The sequence below is a fragment of the Heterocephalus glaber genome, unplaced genomic scaffold (genome assembly GCF_053883595.1).
Source record: "Heterocephalus glaber isolate CG9 unplaced genomic scaffold, H.glaber_assembly_v1.0 deba00000594, whole genome shotgun sequence".
Lineage (NCBI taxonomy): Eukaryota > Metazoa > Chordata > Mammalia > Rodentia > Bathyergidae > Heterocephalus > Heterocephalus glaber.
The window spans coordinates 31,202,662-31,216,318 of NW_028258151.1; the positions used below are offsets into that span (position 1 = coordinate 31,202,662).

General features: G+C 40.4%; 1 protein-coding gene, 1 long non-coding RNA gene and 1 pseudogene across 13 annotated transcripts in view; 2 read left to right on the top strand and 1 right to left on the bottom strand.

Annotated features, from left to right (window-relative positions):
• LOC106009977 (uncharacterized) overlaps positions 1 to 4,393 on the bottom strand; it is a 34,279-nt gene extending 29,886 nt beyond the window's left edge. For 6 of the 9 annotated variants that reach the window (XR_015449004.1, XR_015449009.1, XR_015449008.1 and 3 more), the window contains exons 1-3: positions 3,735 to 4,387; positions 3,221 to 3,325; positions 203 to 302 (exon numbers count right to left, since the gene is read on the bottom strand). This is a non-coding gene — a long non-coding RNA (uncharacterized LOC106009977). Of the gene's footprint in view, positions 1 to 202; positions 303 to 3,220; positions 3,326 to 3,734 lie in introns of all 9 variants that reach the window. The other 3 variants (XR_015449003.1, XR_015449011.1, XR_015449010.1) reach the window with 3 other exon arrangements.
• Positions 1 to 13,657, top strand: part of Ttc17 (tetratricopeptide repeat domain 17) — a 105,115-nt gene that overhangs the window by 69,586 nt on the left and 21,872 nt on the right. For all 3 annotated transcript variants that reach the window (XM_021264328.2, XM_004852000.4, XM_013074794.3), the window contains exons 19-22: positions 575 to 728; positions 5,158 to 5,278; positions 7,524 to 7,683; positions 8,504 to 8,587. In XM_021264328.2, the coding sequence (XP_021119987.1) occupies positions 575 to 728; positions 5,158 to 5,278; positions 7,524 to 7,683; positions 8,504 to 8,587 (519 nt within the window). The remainder of the gene's footprint in view (positions 1 to 574; positions 729 to 5,157; positions 5,279 to 7,523; positions 7,684 to 8,503; positions 8,588 to 13,657) is intronic.
• Positions 8,594 to 13,652, top strand: LOC110350624 (nascent polypeptide-associated complex subunit alpha pseudogene; annotated as a pseudogene). The gene has a single exon (XR_015449002.1). The product of XR_015449002.1 is annotated as a nascent polypeptide-associated complex subunit alpha pseudogene (transcript).

Here is a 13,657-nt window from a genome sequence, read left to right on the forward strand (position 1 = left end):
TAGGGTCAGACAAAGGACTACTATCTAGAATATATAAAGAAGAGAAAAGGAAAAAAGGAAAAAGAAGAAAAAAAGAAATAAAAAAAAGAATTAAGCTTAAGGGCCAGGGATTTAGCTCAGTGGTTCCGCCACCTGCCTTGCAAGCACAAGGTCCCAAGTTCAATCCTCAGTACCCCACCCCCCAAAAAAGAATTAAGCTTACCTGGGTACTGTGGCCTTTAATCTCAGCACTTGGGGGGCCAGGGCAGAAAGATCGCTTACCCCTAGAGGTTTAAGACCAGTCTAGGCAACTTAGTGAGACCCTGTCTCAAAAAAAGAAGAAGAAAAATGAAATTTAAGGAGAGTCTCAACTGTAGCACAGGAATGAGATTTTTCTTTTCAAGCTATTTTTTAAACTTAATACATAAGAATTACACATAATCATGGGATTCATTGGATATTTCAAGTATACAATCGCAGTGGTCAAAACAATAAGCACATCCATCTGGGTTATTCTGAAAGCCGCTGATGTCCACGGTGAGTGACAGATCTGATCATCAGTCTCATTTGTCCCTAACATGTTTTTGTTTCACAGATCACATTCCAGGTCAAACGAGTTAAGAAACCCAAAGGAGATCATAAGAAAACTCCCGTGAAAAAGGTGGAATCAAACCAAGCAGAAAACGGACACCGTTACCAAGCAAACCTGGAGATCACTGGCCCAAAGGTGGCATCTCCTGGGCCGCAGGGTAAATTCCAGTGTTTAGGATGCCGGTTTCTACCCTCAGATTTCACTCTCATTTCTCACAAAGGATGCATTATGACTTAGAGCAGTTTAAATGAGAAGGTAAAAGGGCAAAATCAGGCATTGGTGTAAAATGTTCATGTTGACATTTACTTGATTTTTTTTTTAACCATTGACTATTTGTCTTATACTCTTAGCTTATACTTGAAGTTTAAATATCCTATTAATTCCTAATACAACATCCCAGTGTAATATGTCTAAAAGTGTGGCTCGGGGACAGATTCCCTGGGTTCAGATTCCCTGGGTTCAGACACTGGATTTGCCATTCATTTTTCTGCTTCTTGTTTTTCTTATCCATAAAATGGGGGTAATGATCACATCTACATTAGAGGGTGGCAGTAAGGATTGTGGACTTTATACACGTAAAGTGCTTTATCCATCAGGCACATAGGCCTCAATAAATAGTAACTATCTAGTATGTTTTTGTGTACCAGACAACTCCATTAAATACTGGATAAATGTTTTGGAGCTTATTACCCCAGAGTTTAACATGTACTTTCAAGAGCTCACAGTTATCCCAAAGCTCATCTCTGGGCCCCAGTTAAGAGCCAGTGCCATGAACCCGGTGGACTTTTTCTTCCAACAATTAAATTGTTGTGATAGAATTCCTTGTTAAAAATGTTATATCCCTTTAAAGCGCTATTTATACTGTCATTGACTGAAAATTCAGGTCATTAAAATGTCTTATTTAGTTACCAGAGCTGAAGGCAGAGGGCACATAATAAAATAGGAGGAATGGGGTCAGCTTGGCTGCACTCCAGAGTGAGCTTGTAAGAAACTGAGGACACTGAGAAGGGTGTTTGGTCGTGACTAGAGGTAAAAAGCTTGGATTGCTTGTACTGTTGAGGATGCCAGCATTTGCTGACAAATTGCGGAACGAAAGTAACTCTCCTCCTTTTAGGTCTGTTTCTGGATCAGTGTAAAATATACTGAAAAGGGGCCAGGGATTTAGCTCAGTGGTTTCACTGCCTGCTGCACAAGCGCAAGGACCCGAGTTCGATCCCCAGCACCAAAAAAAAATATATATATATACTGAAACTGTAAAACATGGAGATGAAAATTCCTGGACTAAACATCAGATGTCATAAATCATGATGGAATAAAATTTAGATGAATTTTACATGCTCTTAAGGTGAAGGACTTTGTAAGGCAAAGAAAGAGAAAAACAGTAAAACTCTGGCACCAGAAGGTACCACAGAATAAAAAGATAAAGGACTGACATACAATAATTTTCACCAAATATTTCTATACACATATAGAATATGTGATAAGCAAAGGATACTGATATCATTTAAAGAGCAGCATCTAAAACTCAGTGTAGGGCTGAGGATTTAGCTCAGTGCTTCCACTGCCTGCCTTGCAAATGCAAGGACCTGAGTTCAATCAATCCCCAGTACCAAAAAAAAAAAAAAAAGCAATAAAACTCAGTGTGAAAACTGTAATATTTCAGTGAAATATGTCCAGCTTTGCACACATATGTGGCACTAAAGATATGGGAAGATTTTTAGCTCACTAGCAATCAGGAGTGCAGACATAAACAGTGAGTCACCAATCCTGCTTCTCAAATTGTCTTTTAAATGTGTAACACCTAGTGAGAGTTCATAAAAGGAATTTGGGGATACTTTGACAAGATATATCAGAAAATTTTAAAATATCCACTAATTCTACTTGTCCTGATTTACCCTAAATAAGTTATCTTATAGATACCAAAGATGTAAATACAAGGGTATTGGTCATGGGGTCACTTAGCATAGTAAAAGATTATAAATAACTTTAGTAGTAATTACCTAAAGAAATGACAGCATATCTGCTGTATACTGTGCAACGAGATATTTGTGATATACTAAATGAACAAAAGCAGTTTATAAAACAGCACAGAGAATACTCCTGTTCTTATAAAGTGATAAATATTCTGTCTTTTGTCAACTACATTTTTTTCACATTTCAGTACCTCTGAGATACATCTTACAGTTGATTGTGTGATAAGTAATAGCTGACAGGGTTTTTTCTATCTTAAATTATGTAGAGTAATATATATCTTACAATTAATGACATCTTAGATTTGATGAAATATAGTATAATAAACAAGCAAGTCAAGAAGGAAATCATCAAAATGTTATAAATGGTCATTCCTGGGTGCTGAAAAAGCTGTAGGTAATTTTTATTTTTTTCTATGGCCTTTCCATAGTCTAAATATTTTATAGTAAGCCCATATTATACTTTATATTATAAACAAAAAACTAGAACTTTCTTATAAAAGTGAAATTTAAAGTCACATATGGTTGAGATGGTACTAAGCACTTAAGCAGCTGTAAGTGGACTCAAGTTGGTGGGTCCAGGTAGGGCATGGAATGTCCTTGCCACAGAACCACTCGCTGTCGTGCAAGTGAAGACCTTGAGGCGTGGAGGAGATGTGAAAATACTACAGAGGCTCACCGTCCCAGTTTGTAATTGTGGATTCTTTCTTCCGTCAACGAATGAGTTCTCTGGCAAATCCTGGCCAAGTTCTAAAGCTAATTATTAAACAGATAGTTTGTGAGCCTGTAGGGGAAAAGTGGAGGTCGTTAAGAGCCATTATAGATGTACTAAGAACTAATAATAATGCTTAACTAATTTCATTTCCTTTTTTGGTTAGGGCTACTAGACTGAAAGACCAGGGAAAGTCCCCTAGACATAATATAACTGGATTTCCACAAGGCATTTAACAGAGCCTCTTTTGATATCCTTGTGAATGAAATGGAGGGATATGGGCTCCAAGTTTCCCACTGCCTCCAGGAGAAAGCGCAGACTCCCTAGTGTGGCGCACAAGACCCTTTACCGCCCGGCTTCTCTGCCCTTCAGTGCCTCTCTGAGTCAGCTGTGCTCTTACTTTACGTCTGTGCCTCGGCACGTCCACTCCCTCTGCCTGGAATGCCCTTCTGTCACCTCCGCGTGCTAAGATAGCACTCACCTTAAACTTCAAACTTCAGTGCCAGCTCTTCCTTCGTACCTTCTAGCAGAATCCGTTGAGCGTTCCTCTGTGCAGCTGTTTTACTCCTTCACTCCAGCACTTACCCTACAATATTAGAATGATTTGTTATGTTTACCCTCCTCACTAGACTGTGAGCTCAAGGGCAGGCTGTCTTACTCTTCCTGTCTGAATCCCTAGTGTCTTCCACAGTTCCCGGCTCCTAATAGTTGGTGCTCAATAAATACTTTTCAAATGAATTTCTTAAATACAAAAGAGAAGAGTAAGCTTTGTGAAATGTATGATTCATTTAAAGTAATTAATTTAAACAGCTAACTTGAAACTCTTCCATACTGTTCTCTGTTTTATTAAAATCTCAATCGGATTTTTTTATTGTTAGTAAATTCCTCCAGTACAAAAAGTGCTATAGAGAAGTGAAGTTCTCCTTCCTACCCATTGCATTGTTCCTTCAGAAGACCCCATCCAAGATAATTCTTGGTTCCACTCTTCTCTTGGTGACCTCATCTAAGTTAAGAGCCTGGACCCAAAAATAGAGCCTAGAAAAGATACCAGTAAACAGAGCTTTAAAAGCCCTAGATAGCTTTAAATAGCATGGTGATTGGGAGCATGAATGTGAGAGTGAGAGTCGAGCGACTTGGGTCTGGATCCCAGCTTCACTGCCACCTCCTAGCCACGTGACTTTGGGCAAATAAGTTCCTCTCTCTGAGCCTCTTGTTTCCTTATCAGAGACATGAGGATTAAAGCCTGGCTGCAGCACAGGACCCGAACACACAATAAGTGCTCTTGAAGGAAATGGTAACCAACCATTCATTATCACCATTTCCCACCCTGATGCTTCGTTTTACAGCAGTGGAGATAGATTCGGCAGTATGTGGAAACATCCACGTTGTCATGTCTGGGGAGGGGGTGGGCGCAGGCCAAGGATGCTGCTAACATCCTCCAGTGCACGGGACAGATCCGCAGCAAAGGATGAGCCAGCCCCACGCTCAGCATTGCCATGTTGAGAAACTGCGTTAGAGATACACATGTCCACCAAGTTAGAATTACCCTTATAAAATCAGGCTATAGAGGGACAAAATTAAATTTGATGAGGTTAAAAATTTAAGCATATTTTGACCCTTATTTCATATTGATCAATCTTAAAGTCTAATTTTACATCACCAATTATCTTTATAATAAGGCTTTATGCAAAAATGCTTTTTATTCCTATTGCCATGGATGAGAAGATTTTGCTTAGACCTATGTGGTGGAAATTCTAAAGACTCAAAGAATGACCAGCACCACCAGATAGAGACACCAGGGTGAATGTAGGACACTCTGGGTGAATGTGATCACCATGGCACATGGCCCTTGGGCTGGGTTCCTTTGCAGTTGTGTCTATTCATACTTGTGTCTTTCCTTCTAGGAAAAAAACGTGACTACCAGAGTCTAGGATGGCCTAGCCCCGACGAGTGCCTCAAACTCCGCTGGGTGGAGCTCACTGCCATTGTGAGTACCTGGCTTGCAGTTTCTTCAAAAAACATTGAGTGAGTATCTTCACCCTGACCTTCCTTTGCACCATTCTTGTGCCTGGGATCCCCTAGGCTTCAGCTGACTTCAGGGAAGCCCTCTGTGTCAGCAGCTCTCAGAAGAGTCACCTGCTGGAGCTGTGGTCAGCAGAGGATGGCCTTGCTGGTCACAGCCCACAGGTGGACTCAACCCATCAACCCACAATAGGATGCAGTGAATGTGCCCCCTTTCTCGGTTCCGTTACCTACAGTCATGTATAGCTTAGTTTGAACTCAAGACCATATCCCTCTTTGTATAAGTGTAAAACTCATAGTCTCCCATGGACATCATAGGATCTACCCCAGGTCTTATAATCACTCCTAGTCAGACTGATGTAGTCCCAGGAACTTCAGTCGCCACTGATGTACCGACACCTCAAGTCTGGATCTCCAGACCAGACCATTCTTCAAAGCCCAGGCTTCGTGGCTTTTGTGTCTGTACCTCTCTTAGGCACCTCTAGTTCAAGAAAGCAAAACCCGCAATTTTCATGCCCATTGCCCACCTGTATTAATCACTTTCCCATTGTTGGGACAAAATATCTGACATCCACAACTTAAAGATGTTCATTTTGGCTCAGGTTTCAGAGGGTTCATTCCATGGTCAGCTGGCGCTGAGGCATGGAGGAGGAAAGCCGCTCAACCCATGGCAGACAGAAAGCAGAGAGCTGAGGAACCACAGAGAAAGATTCAGCCTCCTCAGGCACAGCCCAGTGTGCCCCTCCCTCCTCCACCGGGGCCAGGTCCTATCGCACATTCACTATGCACTCATCAGCGATGGGTCTGCCGATGAGTGCCGCGCCCCCGTGGTCCAGGCATCTTCCAGCAGCCCTGCCTCCGAACATAGGAGGTTTTAGGGGACCCTTTTAGATCTAAACCATAATGCCATCTAAAGAGCATTATTAGTTTCCTTTATTTTGCCATTTCATATTCTTAGTAAATATCTCCACCAGTGCCGTTGCCATTAACCTGGGTATCATCCTGAATCATCTTTTTCCCTTATCTTTCAAACCTGGTGGTGACCAATTCTTAGTACTTTCCCTCCCTGAGAACTTTTCAAAGTCATCTGTGTACTTTGCTTTGTCTGCACTGCTGCCTCCTTAAACCAAATGACCACTGTCTCCTGTAGGTACGTAGTATATATAACGTCTCGCTGGCCCTCTTGCTATCTTCACTTTGGCCTCTGTCCCATCCATTTGCTGCACGGTACTCAAAATTCTTGAAATGTAAGCCAGATCATTCTTAAAACAGTCTAGTAACTTTTTTTTTTTTAAATAGTGCTGGAGATCAAACCTAGGGCTCCCTATATGCTGGTCAGATGCTCTCCCGGCTTTCCACTAACTTCTTCCTGCTGTTTAAAGCAGCCTACAAATTCTCCTGCTCTGTTCCCCGCCTCCCTCTGTCTTCAGCTCCACCCTCCCTCTGGTCAGGGCTTTCTCTCACGGTGTGGCCTTTCCCTGTGATGTCTCACTGATCTCACCTCTTTCACCCCCGCTCTCCTCCTGGTTTCTCCTTAAATCTCGCTTCTTTAGGGAACCCCACACCAGCCACTCCTTCCAGATGCAGAGGAAGTAAATACTCTCCTACGATACATTTTCCTTATACCACGTTTTCGCCTTTTGTGCCTTACTACGTCTGTAGGAAGTGAATGCCCCCTGAACAGCAACCATCATAAGAGCAGGCACTACGTATGTTTTCTGTATTGTAGCCCCGGTGTCTGACACATAGTAGTCTCAGAATAGGTAAATAACAAATGGATCAATGAATGAATGAATGTTTGCCTGAGATAGTTTGAACTCTGTATAAAGCCTTTTTAAATTTTTACAGTAAATTTGGCAGTGCCACCCTGCCATACCAGTTCATGTGATAGTCTAGAATATTTAGCCTGAGTGCAGGGAGAAAATGATCGCCTGGCTTCATTACGGGAAGTACTTATATCTCATACAGAGTATGGTGCACAGCTGTATGTGTATAAAATTGACTAACTTTTAGATGACCTGTGAGGACAAGCGTGCTTCTGTATGTAAAGGAAAAGTGAAAGATTCGAACGAGTTGCAGGGTTCATTGTTACCTGTACCCTGGGAGAAGAACTCCTAGAAGAAAACCCACCTATTTCACCCCACCCGGGGGGCGTAGCAAATGGGAGCTACGATCAGCTGATGGTTAATACTCTCTTGTCAGCCCACTCAGACCCTCCATAGCTGACATGGTCATCTCTGTTTCCCAGCATCACGGAACACATCGATTTTGCCACCCCCATACAGCAGCCAGCAACAGAGCCACTCTGCAACGGCAATCTCCCCACGAGCATGCACACCCTAGACCACTTGCATGGCGTGTCCAACCGAGCCAGCCTGCACTACACGGGTGAGAGTCAGCTCACAGAGGTGAGTGCTCAGGCTTGCTTTAGTGTCACAGTTGCAGTGTGACTGGTACTGGGAGGCACAGCCACCGCTATCTTTCAGTTGACTGTTTTCTGGGTGCCTTCAGGCCAAGCCTAGTCTTTTAGGCCCTGGGACCAAGCTTATGCGTTTTTTTTGTTTTTGTTTGTTTGTTTATAATTACGAACTTTTAGCTCTGATTTACCTCTCAAGGTGTATAGTATTGTTTCTTCCCATTAGATAGAGGCCTTGAGAGAAATATTTTCCTGTTACAATTCTTAAAAAACAAAGAAAGGGAGGCAAACCCTAGCAAAGAAGATGGGGTGAATAAATTTTGGTACAGATATAATATACAATGACACCATCAGGAAGGAGATAGTAAAAATACATTTATCAGAATGAAGACATTTTCAGATTACCTAAAAACATATGTTATAGTACACCACGTAATCTCACACTTTATAAGGATTCTGTATATATGTAGAAAAGTATTTGAAAGGTGTGCATGTGTGCGTGTGTGCGTGTGTGTGTGTGTGTCTGTCTGTCCAGTGCCTTTAACGGTGGCTGTGTCTGATGACAGAATTACGTAGTTTTTATATCCTTTATTTTCAAATGTTGCTGTAACAAACGTGTTTTACATGTCCGTAGATTTTATGAAGTGAGGGAGGGCTGCAGGGATGCCAGAACAGTATAAATGTGCCTTCCACGGACGGCCTGGTGAACAGGACCGCAGCACGTGTCCCCAGTGCCCAGCTCAGTGTTAGCAGCAACATCTAGACCGTGCCTCCTTTCACTCGTCTCATCTGCCATCTCCCTTCCCTTCCAGGTGCTGCAGAATCTTGGCAAAGACCAGTACCCTCAGCAGTCACTTGAACAAATTGGCACCCGAATTGCCAAAGTTTTGGAAAAGGTAAGTCAGTCCTCAGGGGCCCTGGAAACTTGCCCACCCCTGACTTCTTTGTCAGAGTTTTTGCTCCTGAATGGCTCACACCTCTTCTGGTCACTACTAACCAGTGACCAGTGGCACAATGTGAAGTAAGCACACTCAGGTGTTCCAGTTGCTTTCCATTGTTTTTCCCATCGCTGGGTTAATATTCTTTTCTTCTTCATTTGCCTCCTGTGGTGAAACTTAGCCACTCACTTCTCTCTCCTTTACTGCAACACAAGCATGTAGAGGTGGTGGAAGCCACACTGTCTAGGGATATGCAGTAAGTCAGGTGTTCTCCTGTTGGTGGACAGTGGTGTTTTGGATAGTAGTTGGGAAACATATCTTAAAATATCTTTTCTCTTTAAATCATGACACAAAGTATTCATAAAATTGCATTTTCATGCTCTTTTATCTCTGTGTGATATTTGTGTAAAGAGGAATTTTTAAATTTTAATTTGATTGTGTTATGGTGAAGAATGACTCCATTCCATTACTATATAATATTGAAGCAGTTATAAAACAGTGATTAAGAGAAGCAGCTCAACTTCCCATATGAATATGACAGTATGAGATAATTTCTTTCCTCCTTTGGCTGTCACACATGGAAAAACCACCAGCACATTCCGTCTATAATGAAACCAGGGAGCAGATGTGATCCTCAGACTCCAAAAATATCAGAATTGCCAAAAGTGGTTAAGATCAACACAGATGTCATGCAGAATAAATTGTAGCAGAAGCTAAGCTGGTATAGCAGTTTCAAAATATGTCAAGAAAAATCTACTACATGAAGGAACTTTCAACAGATAGCCCACACAGGAAAGTCCTGAGAAATAAAAATAGCATTGATACAAATATATAAGAAAACCATAGAAAAGAGCAGTAAAACTTACCAATGAACACTCAACAGAAAAATATTGTCATGGGACAGATTCTGTTTCAGAGACTAGACCTTGCCATGATTTTTTTAAAAAATCTTATTAAACAATTTGTCTGAATGAATAAAGGTCACAAAGCAAAGAATATAAAAACAGAAGATAGAAACCAGAAATACAGTTTAAGATTCCCTTATCAAGAATGCTTGGGAAAATAGAAAAAAATAATCACAGAAATGAGGACAGAATTGGAAGGAGCCACAAGGAAAATACAAACAGAAAAAAACACATAAGACAGAAATGACCAAACTGACCAAAATAGTTAAAAAGATTTGGAGAGAATATGGACAGGTAAAAATACATTTAAAGCTAGAATTCAGTAAGACTGAGCAAGTCTTATTTTTATCAAATATACCTAGTTAAAAGGCCATACTGTGTGCAAGAGAAAACTGATCCAAAATAGCCAGCAGCATTGCTTATTCAAGCAAATTACGTCAGTGTAGAAAGGAGCTGTCCTTGACACCAGCACTGCAGCCGACTGCTCTCCAAGAGAAGACACTTGTACTTTGGAGCAACTGGATCCTCCATAGGGCAGAGTGGGGGCAGCGGATGTTATTGTTGGCTTCACAAGAAGTAGGTCCCTAAAGACCTTTCTCTTCAGTGAAGGAAGGGCGGGAAGGAGGGAGGGGATAGACAGATGCAGCGTAAACTAACTGAAAGCTGGCCTGGAGCTCCAAGAGGCCAGGTCCATTTGAGGACAGAAGTTGGTAAGCTGAGTACTGAGCCTTGAGCCAATGACTAGTTGAGCTGAGCCTCAGAGCCCCACACTGAGCTGTTGCAAGTTACACAAGAACAGCTTACAGTAGAATTAAGACTAAAAACTGAGGTCGTTGGGTAAAAGGAAAATTCGAAAAGAGAGTCAGCAGAATATTGGAACAAGTTATAAAGAAATTATTTCCAAATGAAGTCAAAATAAAAAGAAACATAAGAGCGAATAAACACAATGGATAGTGCCTAAGGAAAACAGAAGGCAGAGATGAGGGCATTTGGTTGGGTCTGGTTTGGTCTGATTTAGTTTCTTTTTGAGATAGGGTCACACTGTATATAGTTCAGGCTGACCTCAAACTCACGATGATGCTCTTACCTCAGCCTCCAAAGTGCTGGGATTACAGGTGTGCACCACCATGCCTGGTCTCAAAATAGGATATTTAAAGAATCAGACTAGAATTGAGGGTGTAGCTTAGTGATAGAATGCCTGCTTAGCAAGCACAAGGCCCTAGGTTCAAATCTTAGCACTGCCAAAAAGGAAAAGAAAAATAATGTACTTTGAAAAAAATAAGAAGCTATAATTTTTATAGATAAATTGAAAAACCTAAATGAAATAAATATTTTAAGCCAGAATACAACTTAGAATAGTTGACCTTGGAAAAGACAGACTCTAATTAAGACCAATTACCATAGAAATATTGGAGAAAATAGTAAACTCCCATTATGTTCAGTGGACCCAGACAACATCATGGAACATTTCTACTAAACTTTAAAGATGAAGAAATGCCGATGCTGCTATATTCTGCAGCACTAAAACAGGAAAACTTATTTTATGAGGCAGATAAATTATTGATCCTCAAACGTGAAAGAGTTAACATCAAAAAGAAAACTACAAAGCCTATTCACTTCTCAATGTCAGTTCAAAAGTGATCAACAAAATATTGGCAAACAAAATCCAACAGCACATTTTAAAAACAGTAAGTCATGACCAAGGCCTTTATTCCAGAAATACGAAAGTGATTCACTATTTGAAAACCGTTACCATCCCTCAAATTCACACAGGTAAAGGGGAAAATATACAGTCATTCCCAAACTTGAGCAAACATTGGACATATTTTGTACCAACTTACATTAAGGACTCTAGGAACTGTTAGTTACTTTTCTTAACATGATACTCAACATGCATGAGTGTTTGTCCACTCGCGTGCAGGTGTGCGTGTGTGCAGAAATGCCACAACCTCCCTAGATGCTGTCTAGGCACTTTTCTGCTAAAGAACAAGAAAGAATGTGCATTGTATCTACTTTACTTCACACAATTTGGAGATAATAATGTAGAGAAAGAAAGAAAAGATATTCAGACTGCCTACTTGTACTTACTATCATATGTCTGAAAAAAAACCACAAATGCATCCATGGAAAAACAACTACAAAAAATAAGAGAATTTAATCAAGTAACAGGTCAAAATCAATCAATAAAAATCTTATTAAAAATTAATGCACTTAGGGCCGGGGATTTAACTTAGTGGTTCCACTGCCTGCCTCTGCAAGTGCAAGGTCCCAAGTTCGATCCATGGTACCAAAAAAAAAAAATTAATAAACTTATTTTTCAAGTTAGGATGTAGTAGTGCAGGGAAGTGCATGGAGCAACTTGAAAAGCCAGATAAACTTAAAATCACATTTATAAAGATCAGCCAACTAGAAGCAATGGCACAGGAAAGCGCTAAATGACTAATGACAGAGGAAACTTTCCAAGGTGGGTTGGTTATTACAAAATGTTTTCCTCTACCCAGGGGCTTTTGTTGATTCTAAAAATGAACTAAGACCAGGGAGAATCACAGTGTTGGGGGAAAGAGGAACAATAAAGCTAGTAGCACTTGCTCAAGGTGGGATTAACAGATTGGAAACCAAATACATGGCCTTTTTTTCCCCCCAAGGAGCATTAAATTAGAGCTAAGGCCACAAAAGAATCTGGGGTATTAGGCTCAAAACTTAGGAAAAGTAGAATGAAATAGCTTCATCTCACACTGCTTAGAAAACAGCCAACCCTACACACATGGATAGCCTTTCTCTGACCTTATACTGTATGCAAAAATTAATTCAAAATGGGTCAAAGACCTAACATAAGACATAAAACTATACAATTCTTAGAAGAAAATATGAGGGAAAACCTTCAAGACATTGGATTTGGCAAATATTTCTTGTATAAGACACTAAAAGCATGGACAATAAAAGTAAATAGATAAACAGGGCTACATCAGAATTTAAAACTTCTATGCATCAAAGGACATTAACAGCAAAACGAAAAGGCAACCTATAGAATAGGAGGAAATATTTGCAAAGCATATAGCTTATAAAGGGTTAATATCCAGTATATATAAAAAATTCCTATAGTTCAATAATAGAGCCAAATAAGCTAATCTGAAACTATGTAAAGGACATGAACAGACATTTCTCCAAAGATGACACACAAATGGCCAACAGCATAAGAAAAAATGGTCAACATCTCTAACCACATAAATGCAAATCAAAACCACAATGACCTATTGGCCCATTAAGTTGGCTACATTTAAAAAAGTAAAATAAAGTAACAATGATTGGTGAGGATATAGAGAAATTAGAATCTTTGTGTACTGTTGGTGGAAATAAAATTGTGCAGCTGCTATGGAAAAAGTATCATAATTTCTATAAAATTTAAAAATACAATTATCATATCCAGCACATCCACTTCCATGTATAAAAAGAATCCATCTTCCCACTCATTCTTTCTGCCGCCATCTTGGTTCCACATTCTTCCCATAAAATGCCTAGTGAAGCTGTCCTTGCTATAAAGCAGGAGTTGCCATAGCCCCAGGCTTAGACAGGGTCTGAAACAGATCTGACAGTGATAATCATCAGTAAGGAACCAGTCAGTAAAGCAGAACAGAGTCCACACAAAAAGAAGGCACAGAAGGCTTTATCCAAACTAGGACTTGGGCAGGTTACAGGGGTTACTAAGGTCACTATCTGAAGTCTAAAAATACCCTCTTTGTCATCACAAAACCAGATGTCTAGAAGAGCCCAGCTACAGATACCTACATAATTTTGGGGGGAGCCAAGATTAAGGTTTTATCTCAGCAAGCAGTTAGCAGCTGGTGAGAAATTCCGTGTTCAGCGTGAAGCTGTTTCAAACATTCAGTAAAGCACACAAATTCCAACTGTATGAGAGAGAACGGGAAGAGGTTGATGGAACAGGAGTGGAAGTTAAAGACGTAGAATTGTTAAAGACAGGCAGTCAGAGCCCTGAAGAACAACAGTAATGATATTGTATATGCTATTATGGAGGTAACAATGTAACCATCTGAAAGAAGGACTTTTTTGTCATTTAAAAAGGATAACTGAAACTTGGTTTAAAATTTGTACTCTTTCTATCACA